The sequence below is a fragment of the Neodiprion virginianus genome, chromosome 7 (assembly GCF_021901495.1).
Source record: "Neodiprion virginianus isolate iyNeoVirg1 chromosome 7, iyNeoVirg1.1, whole genome shotgun sequence".
In the NCBI taxonomy this organism is placed as follows: Eukaryota; Metazoa; Arthropoda; class Insecta; order Hymenoptera; family Diprionidae; genus Neodiprion; species Neodiprion virginianus.
In genome coordinates this window covers 3,579,595-3,603,598 of record NC_060883.1, presented here as the reverse complement: position 1 = coordinate 3,603,598, position 24,004 = coordinate 3,579,595, and the positions used below count along the sequence as shown (strand labels likewise).

The window sequence follows — 24,004 nt, the reverse complement described above, 5'->3', positions numbered from 1 at the left end:
TCTTCCATGCAATCACTGTACCACCTTCACTGAATTCCCTCAAGGGTTGACCACTGCACTCGTTTTACAGATTTATAAAATTTCTTCCTCAATATCGCCAAGTTTCCAGATGTCTGCGAACGTTTTTTACTTCTGGAGCTTTTCACAGACCTCCGCGACGGTCTGATTGCAGCGTTCTTGGACTAGGATCGAACCGTCGTTTCGAAATTACAGAGCGTTAAACGCTGGCTCTGATTCGGTGGTAATATAATATCCCACTGTAGTACCAGAGGCACGCTCTACGCCGTGAATTCTCCTACTGCAGCTTTGCATAAACGGGATTCTAAATCATCCAGCAGGGCCTTTATCAAACCGCGATATGGTAAACCAGCCGCCGTAATTTTCGTGCGCAAGGCAGGGACGAGACAGCACCGCCAATTGGGGCTGAACCATAGCCCTCTAAATCGGACATAGATCACTGACCAGTCCTTAAAATTGTTCTCCATTGCGCGTCGAAACACCCATCAATCTCACCAGCGGATGTAATAAGGGCCCGTGTAATTCACCGAATTTGCATTAGCCCGCCAATCAGGGTGAAGATTTACGGTTCCGATCGCTGTTGTCGTTTCTCGCGAGGTACATTCGGTTGGGCTCCGACCTAAAATCCCAGAAAATGCCTCAAGGACTTTGGAAAGCCCTACGAGCTGGTCGGTGGAAGTGATTCCAGGGTCGATCAGCCCGCCTTCTGTCCTCAACGTTTTTTTTTTTCCCCCAAAACCCCGAAAGGTTCGAGGGCTGTGTCCGGTTTCGAGCCGTAGGTGTTGGTTGTGGAAAGGAAGGTTGTGGTCTTGTTGGCAGGACCTGGGGCGGGTAGATAATAATGGTCCAGTGGTGGATGGTGTTCTTGCGAGTTACCGGGCGCGGAGGATCGCCTTGAGTGGCTGAGGAAATAGCGGTGGTTGTTCGTCGGGTGTTTGAGGGTGGCCGAATGGCCGAGTGGTGGGTCGGAGCTGTTCACACCGGCGGGAGAAATCGATTCGGTAACACCGTCACCTATCCCGAGTCCATTTCTATCTGGCTCTTTCGTTAAGAGGTCCTCACCATTCTCAGGGAGGGAGGGGGATGAAATCTAGATGAGGATGTTTTAAATGAATCAGCGAAGCTCCGATAGTTTTATGCAGCTTTTCCGAACGGTTTCTGGGTGTGGTCATGAAGAGCGGATTCCGTTATCTTCAACCTCTGGAACACTGGAACAAGGGTAGATTGAGGGAGGGCGATTCGACTGAAAGGAATTCTCTCTCGACTCGGGCTGCAACTACTCGAGAAATTCGAAGGCGGCACGTATACCAAACCTTACCCACCTAACCATGCACCTCGTGCTCCAGAGAGTAACTAAGTTAGCTGACTCGACCTACAGAGCAACGCCGGAAGGAGTTCGCGCTAATGCTGGTTGCAGAAATCGATGCAATTCTAAGTAACGAGTCTCATACTCTACACTTTCTGTTCTCTGTGTTTTGCCTGAATGCAATTCTACAGGTACACACTGGAGATGCAGTCCTTGCAATGGGTTGCTGGGTGAAATAGTAGTTCAAACGTCTAACGATTACCCGTCTTCAAACGACTTCCATGAACACGCTATACACCCTCTATTTTATCTGGCTGTACTAGAAACGTCTGATGTTTTTTCCTTTTATCTTTATCCTCAACTCGATTCAATGTTTCATTAATTCAGAGACTCGCGGAACTCATCCGATGATGTTCACTTTTACAGGTTTTTCTTATCTTCGTTACAAACATTGAATTTCATCTTGTTTCAAGGTCATTGCAATTACACAGGCTTTCATTTCACCCATCTTGTTAACGAATCGTTCAATCAATGTCAAAAAATTAAACATCCAAGCAGGTCATTGACAATAATCAAAGAATCATTCTTAGCCAAGTATAAATTTTCAGTGATTTCTCATCAAGTATATTTTTACTTTCATTCCGACAATGCGAAACGACATCATTTTCACAAATTCTGTGAAAACTATCTTCAACCACATATGTCACTGCGTCCTTTTAACAGTTCATTAATCTGTGACTGGTGTAGAGCTATCGATTCCAAACATTCATCTTCATTCGTTCAAAAAATTTGAGTTCCCTATAATCCGGTCATGTTTTCATCCGAGAATTGTCAAAGTGGCTGGGATTGAGCATCCGAGAAGAGAGGCTGGTGGACAATTGGCCCATTGGCAAGGCCAGACACGAAAATAATATCTCGGGTGGAATCCTTGTGAAAAAGAGAAGGAGAGCGAAGGGAGCGGAAGGGAAGGAGGGAGAGGGGGAAATGATTTCTCTTGGGCGGCGGCCAGCCGTGCTCGGCTACCAACTGGCCATAGAGGCCATATTATATAACCATACTGGTTTTGGAAAGGCCGTCACGTACTGGGCAGGGTTATTGTTTAGAACGGGGCGAAGCCCATATCGCGTGAGGCGAATCCGAAATTTCCGCATCTCTAGGAATTGGTATATGTGCATGTCCTCCGTGACCGGAAGTTCGGACCACTGAGAAAAGAAAGGAGGAGGAGAAGGAGGAGGAGGATCAGGAGGAGGAGAATCTATCGACTGCACAATAAAACTCAACCCATTCACCACGAATCCTTTCAATGTCTTACAGATTTCCAAATTTATAGGAAACCTACCTTAGAACTTTTAACTTTGAACTGCGGAACTTGTCGTTTGCGATTTAAAATAATTTTCTAGTTATACCTTAGTGAGGAAGGAATTACAGTGTTTTGGTTATAGAGAAAAAAAAAAAAAATTGAAAAGATGAGTAATTTGTAATGAGGTGTTGAAAAAATCATACAAAACTCATGAACAAAAGAGAGAGAAAAATCGTTGATTTTTGGCGTATTTCCAATTACCAATTAATAATTAAAAGCGGTTATAATAATCTACTTAAGAAAGCCTGAACGGCAAATTTTTAATTTTATAAATTCTCATTATTTCGGTAAAAATATAAAAAATCAATGGTCAAAAATCAGCGTCACGGATATCGTGGCTATTATCCCCGAGACGAGTATCGAAATGCTCGAGAAAAACATTGAACCGTCAAATGCATAAATTTTGTAAAAATGATCAAGTACCGATAATTAGAAAACCATGGCGTACACTGAGAGAAATTTTTAGTTCCGGTTACCGCTCAGTCCTTAATTATTTCATGTTTTGCCACAATCGAAAAATATAGTTCTAGGTAGAAAATGAAAATTAGTTTTCTAGCTGTTACCGGAAAGTCTAGTATCCGTTACTATTCTGTCTCATTACGATCACTGTTGCTGTATTTTCTTGCAACTGTTGCGAAAATTTAATGCTCGCGCAATAAGAAATTGACGTTAAAGCCTTGCTTGACTAAGAAAGTAGAGTAAACCTCAGAAACTGATTTTGCGTTGCGATAACCAAAAAAGGATCGACCTCGTTTTTCGTAATTCGAACAATATTCGAACAGTTTTTTTCAACGATACCTATTTTACCGAATGCTTCTAGTTGCTATAACAAATAAAAATTTCCTCAGTGTAGAATAATGCCGAAAGAAAACTGAATGAAAATTATCGCTAAGGGATGAAAATCCCCGGTCGTTAACGTGGCATTGCCACGCCTTGCCGTTTAGCGAGATACGAAATCGACAGACAGGAAGAGAAAAGGGTGGTAGAATGAGAGAGCGAGAGGGTGAGAGGGATGTTCGTCGCCCCCACGTGCAGCCCTAAAACCACCGTCTCTGAGATCGGGCTCTTTCCACAACGGTCACGCCGTGCGAGAGAGAGAGAGAGAGAGAGGATAAGTCGGATAGGAAATCCATTTGTATTCAGGGAACACGAGACACGCGTCGCTTGCCATCTCCCGATCAACGTTAACCTTCCCCGGTGTAAAGAAATGCTGATTTTTACCCTCTTCTTGAGGGGCGGAGGGTGGAAGAGCGCCGTTGGTCCAATCGTGCAAAGTCTCTCCGGTTTTCTCGGACAGTTTCTATCCGTGTATTTGCGCTTCCGGCATATTACCGGTTGTCTTTTATACCTCCGCGAGACGATTAACCCTCCCGGCTAATTTTCCGGCAGTTTGAAATTGGCGATTTCTAAACCCCTCAAACCGCTCGAACCTTACCCCCTGAAAAAGGTACGAAACATCGTTTGTATTACGCTTGGGATAATTGGTCCCCGTTTCGTGACGATTAAGATAAACGTGGCCCGCTTTCTGATTCGACAAATTTGATAAATTGTATTGATTTTGAAAATAGAGGGTTCAAGGTGTTTTATTTAAAACGTTCGAACAATCTAAACCATTATGGTAATTTTGATATTTTCTGTTTTTTTTTCTTTTTTTTTTGCGTGTGTTTTGAGGTCCACGAAATCTGACTCGCGATCGGATATTTAGGAAAAATATACGTGCGAGGAAATGTCGTGATTTTTGCTCATGGAAGTGAAAAAAAGAAACACAGTGTCACAAAATTGTGGTCACTTGATAATCGATTTATTAATCTTAAAAACAGGTTTCTTGTTTATTGCTAATTTCTGTCAACAAGTCTTTTGAAATAAAATATTTTTTACGAAAATGTGTGATAAAAAAGAAAAACAAAAACTTAATCTCTCAAGTGATGATAGCAGACTCTGTATTCAAACAAAATATACAAACTGCGACACTGAACGACCTTTTTCCCTCAAAACAAAAAAAAAAAAAAAAAACAAGCTACTAATTTTTCACTCGTCGCAAAATATTTGACACGAATGGGAGGATATTGTTAGTTTCAATTTACGTTAACCCGGTATTTATTTAATCTTTTCCCGCTGCTCTGAACATGACACAATGTTAAATAAATAAATGAAATATGTTGAAACGAATTTCAATTCAATTCTTTGAACAGCTTCTAACTGCAGAATATTGAACCATTCTTGAATTGCAACTCTCGGCACAATGGGTCGTTCTTCTCGTTAATATTTATAACGAGATTGCAGTGTACCTGTGTACACGTATATATATATACATGTATATATATATATATATATATTTAATGCTGCAGTACGAAAACCAATATGAAAAGTTTAGCAAGCTCACGACAAAATGAAGATAAATAGAATGAAAGGAGAAAAATAACTTTTCTCAACTTTTGATCATAACGCACGAGGCGATGGCGTACGTTTTCATTCCAATTTCCCAGCAGAGAAACCCTCGTTGTGTATATAAGTATTATATAAAATGCAGGTGAAACGAACATTACAGCTTACCGCGAGTTGTTGGAACGCATCTCACGCGCCAAACTTATACGTATACATAGAAGTGAAATAATACACCGAGAAAGCATGAATTTCGAGATAAAAATGTTTAAATCTCACCGAAAGTTTTTTCATCGAAAAGTATTAAACACATCATGAATAGCTCTTGTTCGTTAAAATTTTTGCAGTAAACGAGTGATCGATATTCCTCGATTATTTCACAAAATTTTTAATATTCTGCACTGAGAAAAATTTCATTTTTTACAAACAATGAGTAACAACTATGTATTACGCAACAAGGATTCTTTATTGCTTGGAATATCGAAGAGATAAAATTGGGTAACTGTGCAATGATTGAAAAAAAAAAAAAAAAAACACCACCGTTTGCCTATCTCGATAGTAAAAATTGTTTTCCTCACATTGTCTGAATTTCACGTATAACTTTTCCCCAGCACGTGCACATATTATACGGACGATTTCACCGCTATCGCAAGAAATTACCTCTAGTTGGCAAACAACAAGAGAACAGCAGCTATCAAACATTCCTACCACCAGAGTTGTTGCAGGATAGATGCTCAACCAGTCTCTTCTTCCCTTGAATTTGTCTGCGTTGTGTGCAGTTCACTCCATTCTTGATTCGAAACTATTTCTGAACCGTATGTTATACCCGTGGCACTCTCTAGTGTTCTCCATACGTTAAAGTCCTGAACGCTCGTTTTCCTGCACGATGCACATTGTGTCAGTGCCTCTTATCGTTCGAACGCTGAACAACTCTTTGTACCCTTCTCTCACTCTCTCTCTCTCTCTTCTTTAGCGCCTTGCAGACGTAATTTAATTAAATTCAGTTCAGCCTTGGTTTTAGTCATGAGTTTGCTTTGTTGTACGTATCGCTAATTTTTTTTTTTTTTTTTTTTTTATAATAACAATAATTGAATCATTTTTCTAGTCAATTTTTGTTTCTCCCAACATTAATTACAGAGTAATAATATACAAGTATCACGATTACTTTTTCATTCAACTATTCACAGTGCTTGCAGAAGCATGATACGATAACAATTTCTTATTTCTTTTTTGCGTCAAAATTCAACGGAAAAAAAATTGTCAAGTCAAGATCATCGTCATCTTTCATGCAATTCCATCTGGTCTGGCAACGACACGGTGGTCGTCGTTAAAATAACTGCGGAATTAAGGTAGCCGAAGGAGGAAGAAACGGGGGGTATTATGAAAAAGTAAATAAAAATAATCCAATCCCGAGGAAAGAGGGAGGAAGAGAAAAAAAAAATAGAGAGAGAGGGGGGGGGGGGAGGGAGAAAGATGGAGCGAGGTTAATTATATTCTGGTAATAAAAAGAAAGAAAGAAAGAAATCACCACAACCTCCTGGGTAAAACCATCGCACCAACACCGCAGCATTATCAGATTACATTTATTTCAACAGTCCCTAGAAGCGGGATAAAAAGTAACGATGAAGACGAGAATGAAACGAAATTTGAAAAATAAAACGCCTCGATTAAGAGATTACTTCTTTTTTTTTTGTATTTCATTTTTCAAAAGGTTTGATGAAGTCCCGGAATATTATTTTTCATTTTTCAAAAATAGATGGAAAAAAATTCCTCACCAAATTTTGATCGAATTTCACAAGAGAGAGGAAATTGATTGCTGTTTGATTTAATTTTTATTTACAATAATTAAAATTAGTTTAAGATAATTAATTTATTCTCGTTACGTTCTTGTGACATATAAATATGTTATACACAGGCAAAGTTGAAAAAAAAAAAAAAACACCTATAAGCCAAGTCATAAATACGATTTGGACATGTTTCTTTTTTTATCATTCCTTATCGATTCTTGTGTGAATAAAATTCAACTGTTTAGATTATTTCAATTAAATTTGTTCCAAATTTAATCGCAACAATCTCTATGCATCGATATTTGATAGAAAACTCGATAAAATTATTGCAGCAAAATATTTCAACTGCAATATATTATCTTCTCATGAACGATTTGGTGAAACAATAAAATTCGTGTATGAATTCGAGTCGCGAGAAAAAATATTATTACTTTGAAAAAGGATCGATTATATTATGTGGAAAAAAACTAATGTAATTTTTCGGAAATCGTTTCTTTTCTCTCTATCGTTTCCATCTTCTAGTGAGACTTCTTCTGCTATTCGAAGTGGACATTTACTTTCTTCTTTCTCCCGTCTCGAGGGGCAATAAAACGGTCTGAGAATTTTTTTCCAATTTCGAATCTCACGCTAAAACGTTTACAATGCATGAAGTACGTATAGGTATAGATGAAACCTTTTCCCAAGCAACGCCTCCTCGTCTGGCAGGATCGCCCCGTAAGTTATATCGCAGAAGAAGGAGGTGAGGGTTTAAGAAAAAGACGGAGGATTCGCATTTACCATAATTTCTTTTCAAACAACACTCTTCGCCAGCCAAGAATCCCCGGCAAATCTCATTCCGTAGCTCCAAAAGGCGCGTGTTGAGCTCGCCTAATTGATAAACAATTGAAACCGCCCTTCCCCTAAACCGCGGGTTAGTATTTATGCGCGAAATGTAATTTCGCCAAACGGAGAAGCGGGAGAAAAAGAAAAATGCGAGGAAAAATGAAACGAGAAAAGAACATCAGGAAAGATGATTGAGCATCACCGGTACGCGCATCAAGCATTCATCGTAGATTACACTCTTTTCTTTCACTCTCTCACGGATTTTTCCTTTGTTTATAAGACTCAAAAATTCAGGATCAGAAAACAATTTGTTTCATTTTCGTTTCCGCAAAAGAGCGCGAAGAATCAAAAAAATATCGGGAAATTGATCACATTAATTTGGAATACATGGGATTTTTTTTTTTTATTTTGTTTTACGCAAGTATTTTGGGATGGGGTTGAAATTCGGAAATTTTTAGTGGCCAAGCTCGAAGTAAAGAAATCAATCTTTGACGAAACATCAAAGTTTCGAATCGTCCGAAAATGAGAAAATTTTAAAATCCGAATGATTTTCAATTCTGTAAATTTCTAGGTAGCTGAAATTTCACAACTTTGATATTTCTTTGTTTTAGATTTTCGATATTTTTACGTTCGGAAACCTGGTCGTTCCGATTTTTGGTTTTCCTGATTTTTTACACTCACTCGTTGAGTAAACTACGCCGAGTGAGTATATTTAAATTTGTCGGAATTTTACTCTATCGAAACTTCACTTTTCCTAACTTTGCTCTCTATCGTAACTTGAATTTCCTGAATCTTGAATTTCGGAACTTGGAGCCGTCGGGTTTCACCCCATTTAAAACTTTGTCGTTTCTCCAAAGTTTGATTTCTTCCCGTCAAGTTTCGCCGGAAAATATTTCGGAATCAGGTGCTTTCGGAGCTTTTCAAATTCAGAACTTGAACAACGCCCTTTCCGGGAAAATATCCCCCCACCCCCTTCCCCCCACACTTTTCGTTACAAAAAATCTGGCCATCATCTGCGCGGTATTAAATTCACGATGAATTTCAAGGGCGAGGAAAATCTCGGTCGAGGATGAGAAGGAATAGTAAAAAGGAGACAGAGGAAAGAAAAAAAAAAGTAGACAGAGAATCCGGAATGAAGGTGGTGCAGGCTGGACGTTTGAGGGGTGGCCGATGACTGAGGCGTATCCCAGCACTTTGAATAATAAAACTGTCAAGGTATATTACGGGGGTTGGGCGAGTCTGGAATATAAGATGAAAAAGGCGGAGGAGAAGGGGGAGAAAGAGGAAGCACCTAATATCTTGGGACTGCGAAGGTTTAGGGCTCCCTCAGCTGTGGCTGGCCAAACGAGCTGGCCGGTCAAATCGCACCAAGAGAGCAAAGCGCTTTCTACAAAAATCATACGGTCGTTTTATTTCATCCTCTTTTTCTTTGTCCTTTTTTATCACGTACAGTATTCGCAGGAGAGATTTTCATTTCGCGTCTTGGTACCGCGCAACGATTTGCTTTTATAAAGTGTTTCAGGGGAGAATAGGAGAAAAGAATTTCAAAAACGATTTTACACTTCCATGAATATACATTTATTTTATTCCATCTGATTTTTACATGTTTTTTTTTTTTTTTTTTTTTATTTTTTATTTTGAAAGTGATCGTTTCTTCGTTTATTATTATTTTTTATTTTTATTCTGTAAATTCATGATAAACTTTGCCGATGTAACGATACTAAGTATAATTTATTCCAATCAGCTGTTGCATTTGAAAAATTATCAGGCAGAGTGCTTTTCGTTTCTCCGTGATTAAATAATTTCTTGAGAATTACTTCGAGCTGAGAAACAAAATGTGCGACTCGTTTGTACGTTCAAAACAGAATTTTCGCATTTTTTTTTTTTTTTTTTTACAACCAAAAGCTCTAGAATTTTTGTACTTTGAATATGTAAATTAGAATCTAAAAAAAAAAAAAACACGGTATTGCTTCTTTTAACACGAATAATTAAAAATTGAACAATAACGTCAATAAAAATTCCGAAAGTTAGCTTAACTGAATTTTTACGAAGCATAGCTGAAGTTTGAAAACAATTTATAAAAAAAAGTGCATTCTTCTCTATACTCCATCATAATTCCCAAGCTTTTCTCTGACGTTTCCGGGTTTTTCCCGATTCTTTCCCAGTCCGAGAAATTTGTAAAAAAATGCGTTGAACAGGTAAATCACGGCACAGAGTGCTAAAAAATACTCGGCTTCTCCGTCCGTCCGTTGATTCGGCTCGGAGTTTCGTCATAACGTGATTAGCTCGGTACGATTGGCTATATCTCGAGATTACCAAGCCGATTGTTCGTTTTGGGTTTCCCGAGTTGCCCGCCTGCCAAACAGAGCGTTGCTGAACCGAGAGCTAGTCGGTTGGTGGCTCCGACGTTAAGATTGCCCAATTACCCGTCGCCTCTGCTGGTTTAGTCCTCTGACCGCGTTGACGATGCCTATTCATATACGCGTACAATTGTGCTTTGCACGATTCCCGGCTTTCGCATACGCGTGGGAAAATTGCGACACGAAGCTTGATGCTCGACTTTGATAGACGGATATTTTCTACAACTCATTTTTCAAGTGGGAGGAGAAATGAAATTAAATATTGCAGATGATCTGGTAGCTTTTAATGGCACTGAGAGAAATTTTTAACTCGTGCATACGTGACAAAAATTTCGTGCCCCTTTATTTTCATTTCACAAGCTATTCGCCCTACTTGCAAATTCACGTCAGTTCGAAAACAAAGCACGATACAATACGATATAATTTTTAAAAAAAAAATCTTAAAATAATCTCACTGCGTTTCATTGAATTTTTTGGAATATATTATCCCTGCAAGTATATTATATTTCTCGAGTAGATGGATATCACCTTGCAAAAAAAATAATAATAATAATAATAATAATAATAATCCGTATCGTTCATTCTCTTTCTTCTTCCTTCAAAATTTTATTCCACCCCTCCTCCCTCTGTGTATTGGAACAAAAGAATTTATCACAAGGAGCCGATCGCAGCGTCGCAAGGATTTTCAGATCGTCCTAAGACGGTGAGCGAGTGAATTTTTAAAGGGTATAAGGTACGAGGATCTGCAAGAAGATAACCTCCGAGCTTTTTTTTTCGGTGCATGACGTAACATTTTTATTGTTTTTTTATTTATTTTTTTGATTTGTTCGCGCCGATTCCATTTATCTGCCTCCTCGGATCCTGCAGCTGCGGTCGTCGTTAAAAGCCTCCCGTTACAGGAATCGTCAAGATATACTTTCACGGGACAGAGAAATTTACATACTATTAGATTCCGGATCACCGAACCGCTCGGAACCATCCACTTTTCATCCGAGGTCCGAGAGTCAATTCGTGGACAAAGATTGATCCAAAGTAGGAACCCGAATCCCTCTAGACTTTGAATACCCGAATGTCACCCCTCAACCCTCCTTTGGACACTTGAGAAAATGACTAATGGCTAACCCGACCCTTAGAATGTCCGTAAATGATTCGGAAAAATTGCATGAAAATGACCGGAAATTATGATCACACCGGATTTTCGTTTTCCGTCGAGTTTCACTTCGTTTTTACACATCGATTTTACCGATTCGCCGATTGATAACATCGACTGATCTACGATGCTGGTAAAAAAAAAAAAAAGATATGTAATTATTAGTGAAACCATTGAAACATTTAAAAACGACAAAAAGTCATCGGAACATGTCAAATTTTATGGTGAGAGAGTATTGAACAATTCTAATTAAAGAAAGACAGTTTACGTAGACAGATTATACTAAGAAAGATGAATTATTTGTACAAGTTTGTATTTTTTTTTTTTGGTTAAACACATTTCGACCAATAACTTATGTGTTATATCTGTAAACGAATGAATAAACAAATAATACATTTTTTGGCTATTGGTGTATAAATTGTTTAACAAAAAGAAAGATAATCTTTACAGTTCGCACAGGCTATAACATAAAATCTGTTTCTTTCTAATTTATTTTTTTAAGATCGAGACATGTGTAATAATTTTTTTCTTCCCTTTGAATTCGGAAGAAACTTCATAACTCGGAAACCAGATCCCGGCCCATGATGAAGTTTACACAAGTTTTTGAACAGTAAGAAATGAACGTCCTCTGAAATTTTTGTTCCAAAAAAAAAAGAATTACGCCGCTTTTGAGAGATCTCAAAAACTAATATTCCATGAGCTTTTACGGACATTGAGCGGTTTCGATAACTTTTCGAATGTTTTGACGTTGAAGTTCGCTCAAGACTGAAACTTTTTCACATGCAAATTTTTTTTTATACCATCAATATTTTTCGAGTAATACTTAAAAATTACACTTCGGACATTTTCGATTTCCGCACATATTATACCGAATACTGAAGTCTAAGGGTCGTCGAATAAAAATCTAAAAAAAAATCACAAACATTCTCGACAAATAACAGAAAGTTTTCACGAAGTTTAAACAAATTTGAAGAAGAGTCAGGCTTTTGATCAGGTCGATCCGACGTGGAAACTCCCATATATATACATATATATATTCCTTAATTTCATTTGGAGAAGGACAAGTTTTCGAATGAAAGGTGGAAACTGCGTGAACTGTGGTGCAGATCCTGCAGGTACCTTCATTTATATCCTGGACATGGTTCAGCGTATATATACAAATGTATGTATACCTCTTTCAGGGTTAATCTCGCGGAGCTCATATCGCGAGTCTATGTGACCATTTCAGCCTCTCTCTGTATATTTCTCCCTCCGGTATCCGTCTCTTCGCCTCTCCAACTCTCTCTCTCTCCTTCTCTCTCTGTCTCTCTTTTCGCAGTATCCAGACTGCCGGCTACTGGTTCTCCGCAAGATTAAAGCACCGCAGCCACTCGCTAGGTTTCTGTATCGCGAAACATCAAACTGAACCGTTTCTGCACAGCCTCTATGCACCGCGATGAGAGCTCGGAACTTTCGAATGTTTTCAGATGCATGCTGATGCACATCTAGAGGTAGACACTTTTACGCGACCCCGATATACGCACGCTTTCGAATAATTAAGTGCGAGCTTCGCGTCGCTCCAATTTCTGCACACCGGTTTTTCACTCGCAATTCTGTCCTAGCTTAAGCTCCTGAATCTCAACTTTGAAATGTCCGTTTCCCATATTCTAGCGAAGAATCGTTCGGTTCGCAGTACTTTTTGTCAGTTGATTCGTTTACTTTAAAATTAAAACATAGGCTCGGAATGCCGTTGTTTCGGAATAAAAAACACTTTTTGGTCGATTTTCAGATGTTTTGAACTCGTTTCAGAGATTGATCTTTTTTTTTGTTTTAACTTCCGTTTTTCTTGGAATCTGAGAATGATTATAGAAAATGAAATGGTGGCAATCGATTTATCGGATAATGTGATCATTTTTTTATTTTTTTTTTTTTTTAAGACAATCGACGTTTAGTTAATTTTCCAGAAGCTCGTTTTCAGAGTATCTCGAGTTTGGAACTTTCAACGCAGTCTTGAAGCTAAATTCTTGGAAATATTTTACAAACATCCGAATGTGACGAAAAATTCTGTAATATGTTCAAAGTTTTTGGTAATTCTTATTATTCTGTTTTTGTTTCTTTAAGCGATTTTTACTCGTCAATTTATCACCGGCGAATATACAATCTGACATCTTGAGGAGAATTAAGAAGAATTTTTGCCTATCTTACAATATTGTCTCATCGCCAGTTATTTACGATACAATTGTTTGATTAATCAAACGTTTTTGCACCCGCAAATTTTTGCACCAAAAAATTTTTCTTTGATAGCACAACGTAAAATAAAAAAAAAAAAAAAACGAGATCCAGGAGTTTGGAATAAATAATTTTCAATTGCAAAAAGGGTGTTCAAATTTTGTATAATTGAAACAAGATCATTTCGCGCGCTCATCTACGATTCTCCGTTACAAGTTCCCGTCCATAATAACCACCCGTTTTCCAAGAATTCAACGTCCTTCGTCAGCCCCTGAAGCGAGAAATTAGTCAGAATCAGCACGCGCTAGTGTAACGTAAATCGTAGAATGGCAGAGAATAAGCAGTTCGTTAGTTAGCGCGTTGCCTGCTACTCTCCCTGACTATTCCGGGGAATCCCTCTTCCTGGTGCCAGCTTGCCTCGCCCTCGCGCCGAGTTAGCTCGCTGCCAGCTAAGCCGATGATCCGATGATCCGTGGGTCAGACAGTGTCAAGAAGCCGTACAACTTTAGTTAGCCGCTAACCCCTGTTAGGACTCGCTGTGCTACCACGTATTCCGGCCCTCTCTCTCTCTCTCTCTCTCTCTCTCTCTCTCTGTCTTTCTCTCTTTTTCTTTCTTTCTCTCTTCCTCTCCTTGTCTCACACGCGTCCCGTATGCGTTACACGTGCGCTTACTGCAGAATCGGCACAGCCCGTTAACCTGTTTTACCGATCGAAATTATCATCCCTGTGCCAATGCGCATCCTAATTGCATTGCGCATGCGTTCGCTGCAGGATCGGTAGAGCCGATCGACCTGTTTTATCGGTTGAGATTAAAATCCCTGCGCGATGCGCAGTAATACCTTTAAATTCGAAATTTTTCAACTCGAATTTGAGGTGTGTATTTTGGAGAAAATTATTCCTGTTGAAAATCTTTTTCACGTAATATTGTATAAAGAGTCATGAAATTATTTCAAATTCATATGCAATTTTTCCAACTGAAATTATTGCCGTTAAATTTTATATTCGAATATTGGGAAATTTATCATTGGAGAAAATTATTTTCAGTGAAATTATATATTTACTTTTATTTTCACCTCGGTAATGTTCACGAGTCTTATTTTATGTAAGCGACGATTCGACCAAGCATGAGAATTTTCATAGACGTCTAGTTGTTCTTCCATTACTGGGATCATGGGGCAGTCTCGGGGCGCGTTGCCCATGGGAAATTTCAGTTGCGGTGATATTTTGTTCGACTGTCGTAAAAGCAGAAACAGTTTTCGGTGAAACAGGTTGCTTAACCACCGTGTAAAAAAAAAAAAAAAAAACGGGTAAAACACGTCCACTCGACGCGTTTCTCCTCACCCTTGCGAATCAACCCTTGCACTATGGTCGAAATCCCAGCCGGGCAAAAAACACTCGAAGGTACAGAGTAAAGGTTACTCGATGAAAAACAGGGGTTTGAAACAATTTGGGTGAACATAAAATGGTCAATTTGTACGTGTTTCGGTGAACCTTCCACATGTTTCGAAGAGTTTCGAGTGAATTAAATTGCTCGTGAGACTAAAAAGAAAAAAAAAAAAAAAAAAAAAACGAAATCAATTTTTATTCACATTGTCTAATTTCATTGTAAATTCCACGCGTGACGGAAAAGCGGTCGAGAAGAAAAAAAAACCAAAAAAAAAAAAAAAACCAAACAAACAAAAATCTTGAAATTCACGAGGGTATCTTTCTATTTTTTGACGGGTCAGTACGCCGAGAATTTTCCCGGGTGGTATATTCTTTGTCCTCTAGATCTACGTTGGTATATATATATATATATATATATATATATATATATATATATATATATATATATATATATATATATATATATATATATATATATATATATATATATGTATACTTGTATATTGATATTGAAGAAGGGCACGAAGAATACGGCGTTCAGCTATCATCGCGAAAATTCAAGTGTATCGATTTATCGGCGAGACGCTATATTCGCGAGCCGTCGGTGTTAAGGGAGGCGAGAAAAAGCGAAGGAATATGAGAATAGGAATACGTAAGGACGAGATCCTGCCTGACACACACACACACACGCAAGAAACACACTCCAGCGATATTCCGTAGAAGAGAAAAGGAGAAGGATAAAATTTCACGAAGGACCCGCGCTTCGGTCTCTCGTGTACGGATATCCTCCAGGCTCCGGGTATCTTTATGAAAACAGCATCCCCTCGTCCCTCTCCCCTTTGCTGTCACCCTCTTGAGCCCCCTGGATATCCGCCCCCCCCACCCCATCCCTAACTCTTTTCAAATCCTCGGAAGGATTTGAGCCACGCAACGCTGGCCGAATGGATACTGCTGCCTCCCCCCTTTAACCCCCTTTACCCCCTTCATCCCTTTGTTTTTAAACTACCACAACTGCTCTCCTTTTCTCTCTTTCTCTCTCTGTTGCTGATTTTACTTTATGTTCACACGTGCCTTACAATGAGAAATAAGAAGGTTTTTTTTCCGAGTATAATGTACGATTTGCAAATTTTTGATGAAAGATTTTTACTTTTTTCTTTTCTCTCGGGATGAAAATTGATGGTCTGGAAATGAAAATTGAGAACTGTTCGGGAGAACGGTGAATATGTTTAATTATCTTGTTCTCACTGATTGCGAGTATTTTTCTGTTTTTTTTTTTTTTTCCACATCGATTTTTATTTAAACTAAGTAATGTTTAATCTCGGTGTGTGTACCGGGAGAAAAATCTAAAATAAACTTGATTTACGAATCTTATTTTCTTATCTATCAAGTTTGAAAAGATTGTAAAAATGAGAATATTACTTTTTTTTTTTTCCAACACCAAATATTGTAAAAATCTGGTTTCTTTCTTTGTCAAATCCTTCCCATACAGACTAAACTATTATACAAATGAAAGTTTTTTTTATTTTTCTTTTCGAAAAATCGAATCGAGATACGAAAATTATCGTCAATGACAGGATCGAAACTGTAAAACGATAAAACTGGTACGTTTTTCATAATCGTCCTAATTCTCAAAAAGTGGATGAAAACACGCGTGTTATCCTCGTGGAATCGTATTGCACGTATGTATAATTTTTAATACACACCCCTCTAATACCCCCCCCCCCCCCCCCAGTAAATAAACCCTCGTGGCTTGTTTCGCACGTGCGAAACTAGGCGTGTATCATACGTATAACAGTGAGTAGTACGCTCGTACGTAGAGAATATCGTATAATACGTACCCTACACACCTAGATTATACGGTTACATACCGCATGCCGACCGATATACGTGCCTTGTTATAATCCTGGATCGGTCGCAGGTGACACGCTCCACCTGGGCAAGGATTTGCCCTCTTGAAAAACGTCCTTGGCGCCTGTTGCGGACCTTGGCTGGGTCGATCGGGTCGCGGATAACGGTGAAATGAAAAAAAAAAAAAAAAAAAAAAAGAAGAAGGGGAAAAAAAATGGTGAAAAGAAAATTACGATCCGCACGCAGAACCAGACGCTGATACCTGTAATATAATGCGAAATTGGACGCGGTGTTGTGAGTTTTTTTTTTTTTTTTTTTTTTTTTTTTACTCCATGAGCGAAAAGTTATCGCGTAGGAAAAATTTTTTCATTACATTCATCTGAATTATGTGCGTTGGGAAGATTTTAACTTATGATCGATTTTGTTTGTTTAGAAAATGGATAGTTTTATCTCGATTGCAAATTTTTTATTTATCCATTTTATTTGTTTATTTATTTATGTATTCTGATCGTTCGTTTTTAGCGACGAAATCGACACTCTGTTTAACTCTACCGGACGATTCAGTTATGACTTCTGGGATTAAACACGAGGATTGATGATGAAATAGCCAATTCTGTATTTTTATTTTCATTTTCACGAAATCGAGGGGTGGTCAGATTTGATTGAGTTTTGCGATAGATTGCTTGGCGAAATATAGGGTGGTCAGTTTTGCGGAAAAATTTTGTACCTTCCAATTTTATGATTGTCAAAGTCGAGTTGATGATGATGTTTAATTTGCGTGATTTTTAATCATACAGAAATATTGGCACTTTGATTGGCGTAACGATATTAAACTGTAATCAAACATGCTGAGAATTTTTGATTTTGCGATAAAACAAATGCTCAAATCGAGAATCAACCTGGCGTGAAATAAATTTATTTTTCAACAACGAAGGCAAATTAACTTGACATGCGTTGAAAATAAAACTAAATACATTCGCTGGTCGAATAACTGATTACTCACAACTCGTCAATAACTAGAATACATTTTTGATTTTTAATTTGACGATTCTCTAGAGTATTCAACGCAGTGATATGATTACAGTTCTTCGATTTTTAATCCTTGAATTTTACTAATCTTACATCTTCAAATGGATTAAAAATCAAGGATCTTTTTATTTTGTATCATAGTTATGCTTGATTTTTAAAACTTCGATATTCGCGATTTCCATCTCAATCAATTTTTATAAGATTTGGCAAATTTTTTACCAATCCTCAAATCGCGATATTTTTTTTTGTCCTTTCATTTCGCGATTTTTCCAAAAAAACTAAAAACCAGGTATGAATCGAACGCTTGTGCTTAAAACAAAGACAGCCCGTAGCTAGAAATTGCGAAACTGGATCGTACATCGACATCGAGAGGGATGGAAAAATGAGATGCGTCGTCTGCATTGTACGGGAAATATTGACATGCATACGTATATATATATATATATATCGCGATTGCGGAAAAAGACGTGGAGACGTGAGAATATATGAGTGGAAAAAGGAGCAGACGGGAATAACCGGACCGTTGAAATCCGCGATCGTCGCTCGTATTTCGCACCCCGCAACGTGCATGCATGCACCATTCACTGTTCTCCCGGAAGCTGCAGGTGCAGCCGATGCTGCGCTGGCTATATTCGCGTAGAATCTGCCGCGAACAGGTGAATAAATGGGAGTGCTAAAGCTCTGTTGGAATAAGAGAAGAACGGCGAGGGGGTTGAAGGAGGGGGATGACGAAAAATTAAATGGAAAAACAAAACAAAGAAATATTCCATTCCCTTGCATTCGATAATCGCTTCTGGGATGGATATTCCGGATATATATATTTATTAGGGTGGTTTTTATTCTGGACTTGTCGGAATTTCTTCGCTTTCATCCCCCAAAAGTACATCGACGTTTTACGTATATATAGAAAAAGTCGAGTTTTTATGTGGAAAAATAATACATGCCATTGAAATTTTTTATTTATTTATTTTTTTTTAAAGTAAACTGTTGATTACTTTATACGTGCATGTTAGAAAAAAAAATTGCCTGTAACCATTTTGTAGGGAATTTAACTCTATAAAAAAAAAAGATGTCTTGTAAAATTTTCCTAAATCTAATATCTATCAAGTTATTAGCGAAAAAAGTAAAACAGTTCTTCGATAATAACGTGATGAATATTAGATTTACGAATATTCTACAGTACTTTTTTGTATTGAATTCAATTTCCTACAAAATAGCCTCAATGTTTTTTTCTTTTTTTTCTTATAATATACTGTTATAAAGTAATTAACAGTGTTCCTTAATAAAAAAAAAAAAAATTCAAATACATGCATTTTTCTTTTTGAAAATTCGACCGCTAGGTTTTTTTTTTATTGTGTATGTTGATTACTTTTACAGGGTGAGTGTGAAGAAATTCAGACATGACCAAAATAAGAAACACCCTAATAGTTATAACATGTATCGTAGTGTCGAAATGATCGAAATAATTTCGATGATTTTAACGAATATAATCTGCAGTGTAAAAGAGAATATTATTATTTCTCAACTCTAGAAGCGATGAAAAAAAATGAAACAGACCATAAAACTCGTCAGTTCTTCGATGCCGAATAAAACAATTGACCAAAATTGGTGTGAATAATTTTTTTGAAAAAGTTACCCGACACCGTAAAGCGATAGAGTTTGGTTTGAATTTTTTTGTTTTTTTTTTTTTGTTTTTCCATTCGTGGGAATATTTTCGACGCTGTATAATTTTCGGGTACAATAAAGTGTTACGACAATAAACTTGTTGAACAAGCTGTTACTTCTTTCGTATTAACAAGAGATAATTAATCCCACTTTTTGCCCACATGTAATTTTCGTACTAACACGAGCTTTCCCCGAAGAAGAAGAAAATGTTAGAAAAAGAAAAAAACACTCCAAACGAAACGAGGGACGAAAAAAAGTAAAGAAAAATGAAAAGGAAAAGAAGAAGAAAAAAAAAAGGAATTCAGAATAAAGTAAAACCCGTACCGACCGTTTTATCTGCCTTAATTAGACGTTGTTTACCCTTCAAAAGCTGGAAACTCGGCGGGGTGAATGAGAGGGTTATGTTCCTCCGTGAAATGAAAAAAATTTTCGTGTTAAGCCTGAATTCATTTCGTTTCCCTCTCTTCTACCTACTTTCTTCGTATACCAGCCTGTACATTCAACGAGCTTCAGAACTCCCTCCCCTTCTTTCATCCCCGGGTGTTTTTTTCACCCTACGAGATGGCCGAAAGGGTTGCTCGAAGGCTCGCAATAACGCAACCGCCTGCGTCTCCGGAGTTCTTTTTCTTATTTTTTTCTCTCCTTCACCCCCTCCCCCCCTGTTAAAAAGTTCGCGATATTATGTTGGCATTCGCGAACCGCACGAATCGAGAGCAGCATCTTTCCGCTACGGAAGTTGCAGACTGCCCTCCACCCCATTCGCTGAGAGGATGGTAATTGTCTTCGGAACGAGTTTAAAGACGGTTGTCTCTTCTTTCTATTATTATACGGCCCCGGGAGCGGTGAATTCTTGGAAACGTGACTCTGATCGTCAGGCTCTATCTCTTCGATCCGATCAACCGGGTCACAGGAACACCCTGCAGACGGACGTTCAGCCATCGCACGAACTTCCGGCCATCCCCGAATCCCGCTATCGTTAATTTTGGTAACACCTTAGGCCCTTATCTGATCCATTTTCCACCCTTATAATTTCTTCGACTTCTTCCTGCCCCCCCCCCCCCCCCCTCACCTTTTTTTTTTCTTCTACCCTCGACTGCTTAAGGATGCGTTACGAGCGTACAATGAGGTCAAAAAACGTTTCATGGACGAAACGTCAGGACGATAAGAATTTATATATATACATGACATATTCATAGCGTCCAGTCAAAGAGCTGTAAAAACCAAAATGTGCACTGTTGGAAAAATTTGAAATCAACATAATATCTCAGCAGGTCTACTTTATTATATACGATTTTTTATCAATTATCATTGTTCTCAATCGAATTATTGACAATAATAATTGAGTCTAGGTTTTATTTAAACACTTCAAACAGTTTCGAATTTCAAAATTCCAGTTCTAATCATTCGCCGATTTTTAAAAAAATTCTTCACCATTTACAAAAGAGTTTCCAAAATTCCAACGAAAAAAGATACTCAAGTTTTTCAAACCCATGTTCCAAAATGTTCGACGACTCTTATTACGTTAATCATGCTCCACAGGTTTCTAGAAATTGTATAATTCGCTTATTAAACTCGTAATCTTGGGTTTTATGCGCTCGTAACTGTTCACTTTATTTATTCCTGTATTTTCTGTTTCAGGACCGCCCCTTCAGGTCAGAGCAGTTCAGCACGGAACAGCGATCCTTCCTTGCGACTTGAGACCACCGCAGGAAAATGATTCCGCTATTCTCGTCGTCTGGTACAAAAACGACATCACGCCAATTTATAGGTGAGTGTCTGATGAATAATGCCAATGTTCGGTTGTTAAGAAACAGTGCTTTGTATTTGATTGGTTAAAAAATCATGGTGAAAGTTTTCTTCCTTTCTTATTTTTTTTTTTTTTTTTTAAGAACCATTTTAGTTTTTTTTGTTTACAACCTGATTTTTCTCGGCGCTTACAGGGACTAAATTTTGTCTTTATGGTATAGGATGTCAACTGTTAACTGACAGTTCAATTTTTAAACTGAAATTCGCAGATCTTTCGAAATCTGTGTAATGTAATTGGAATTCGATGAATTTGTTCGAAGATAACTGAATCTGTAACCTGCCAAATATTCTTAATCCTCCGATTGATGGGATTTTGCGTAAAAAAAATTGAAGACAAATTTATAGTGTATAAGTAACAATTCCATCTAACGCAGAGAGAGATAAAACGGTAGTAGCAAGTCTGAATAACAGTTTTTTCACGATTCTCTTCATCAGTTTGTGCAACAAAATTTCGCAACGATCTCGAAAACGTTCGAGTGAAAAATCTGAAACCGATGCGACTTGGCAGTGAAATGAAAAAATTTTGAAAGAATAATTGGAGAAATAAAATTTCTGTGAACCAAAGAATTCACAAATTTGAATATATATATATATATATACAAACTGGGAAAAACGTAATCGTTTATTTAGAAAAAGTTATAAGGAACAGAACCTGGTAATTTTTCATGCCCATCGTTCGGCTGTAAAATTCTGTAATTTTGAAATTTTTTATCCAGCCGTTTTCGAGATCATCAAGACAGTTTAAGATTTTTCGACAAACCTGTTTTTCGAATTCTAGTGGTTCAAAGACTCGAAAATTCGTTGAAATTAGAAAAAAGTAATCTTCCACCAAAAACCAACACTTTGCTTGATGAAGAGTAAAAAATTCAGACACCTTACGACGATCCGTGCTGTGTAAATTACCTACAAACAAATATCCCCGGAAATTCTTCGTCGCCTATAAAGAGCGAACCAACCCGATAATCGGGGGGGTAGGTATCACCACCCCGAGGGCGAGTGTCTATAAGTATAATGTAAATACACACACCAACGTATCACGATCTCGGTAATCGGGTCACACGAGAGTTGATTGAATGAGATAGAGGTTGTAATAAGGGGGAGCGTGTCAACAGGTTACAGCCTCGCTTCATCCCCCCGATGAGAGGGTGGAGGGCTGTGCAGGGGTGGGATAGAAAAAGAGGCTGTGCGTGTGCGAGAGTAGCAGAAAAGGGAGAACGAAGAGGGTAAGAGAGGGTGATAGGGGCGAGGGGGCAAAGATGCGGGCATGAAGCAGGCAGCCACCCTTCCACCCTTCCACCCTTCCACCATTCCTATCTTTCTCCCTTTCTTCCTTTCTTCCTTTCTTCCTTTCTCGCTCGCTCCCAAACCGTGCTGTTTATTTGGGAGCATTGTAAGATGATGTGTGGATCCGAGTCGTGGGCCAGACCTTGGATGCGAGGGTCGTGAAACGGGGCTGTTTTATTAACAGGGAAACGCGGGGCTTGCTGGCTGGATGGGTGGCTGGTACCCCGACGAATTTCGTCAGTCATCCACACGGCGTTGCTTGTACGAGTTGTTACCATCGCCCCGAGGATGCCAGACGATAATTGCCGGCGGTACAGGGTGCGTTCATCACCGTATAACCTACCGCGCGCTTACAGCAACCCGGCTTTCAACCTTTCACCGAATTCAACGGCGCCGTGCAAAACGCCCGTTTCTCAGTACCTTTACGCTTCGGGTTTACGTGTGTATTAATTATCAGCTGCATGCATCGCAAATGACGAGCAACCAACCGGGATGCTCTTCGCGTTAAGGTTCATCCGATGCCACGTGCTAAAATCGAATGTTTGTACACACCTTGATAAACATCGTACGGGAATTAATTGCACGGTGATTACTGGCGCTCTGATGTATTCGACTAATCGCGGGTAATTCACTCGGCGATTAATCGTTCGTGTGAAATAATACGCGTCTCGTTTGTTCAGGGATAGAAACACTCGACGCGTCTTTGGAGAAGAGGGATGGACTTTTTGATACTGGGATTTAAGCTTGGGTTCAATATCGGAGATGAAAATTCTACATGCTTTTTTGCGCTTGGATCGTAATCGCGTCAAGAATATCGGCTTCAAGATAAAAGTTCAGTACGACTAACGAGGACGTAGAAAAGATGTGGGTTTTCTGTGAAACCGGACAATCTAGGGTTTTTCAAATACGGAATCTGAATGTGGTGTTAGATTTCTGAAATTCGGTGTAACCGATCACTGTCGGAACGACTCAAAAATGAAAATATTACATTTTCGATATCGTAGCTCAGTATTCGATTTCAGTTGCCCGAAAAACTTTCAGCTGTACAGTTTCATGGGAATAAGACAAGTCTCATAAATTGCATCTGATGTATTAAACCGATCGTTTCATACTTTGTGATACTAGAATCATCGTTTACATATATTACATACATGTGAGAAATCGTATCGGTTCACGAATCCCATTGAATTTCAACCTCTTGACAGTTTATACAGCCGATGTAGCGTCTTGAAAGAAGGATGTAAAAGTCGAATTTCGGAATCCCCGACGGGAGCATAGACATGATCCACACTTTGAGAATGAAAATCTGGTCTGAATCCAAAGCTTTTAGGAATATAGAAGCCACTGACGTGTACAATGAAAGCACGAGACTGAAACACGGATACGCTTTCTAGGGGTGGTAAATGTTGAATGAGGAACCGATGGTCCCGCTGAATGGAGTTTGGCACTTGAATATCCTCACGGTCTGAACGTGTCCTAGTCGCGTATACGAATCGGGAGTTTTTGGCTCATCGATGCGATAACGACCAGTCTCCGGCGGAGCGTGTAAAGCAGTTGGACAACTCTCGAGAATCTTGACAAGCGCCTCGAGTC

General features: G+C 38.6%; 1 protein-coding gene across 1 annotated transcript in view; it reads left to right on the top strand.

Moving 5' to 3' along the window:
- The window catches only part of LOC124308856 (synaptogenesis protein syg-2-like), a 223,779-nt gene that overhangs the window by 139,347 nt on the left and 60,428 nt on the right, over nt 1-24,004 (top strand). The window contains exon 5 of the mRNA XM_046772009.1: nt 20,960-21,089. Coding sequence (XP_046627965.1) covers nt 20,960-21,089 — 130 coding nt within the window. The remainder of the gene's footprint in view (nt 1-20,959; nt 21,090-24,004) is intronic.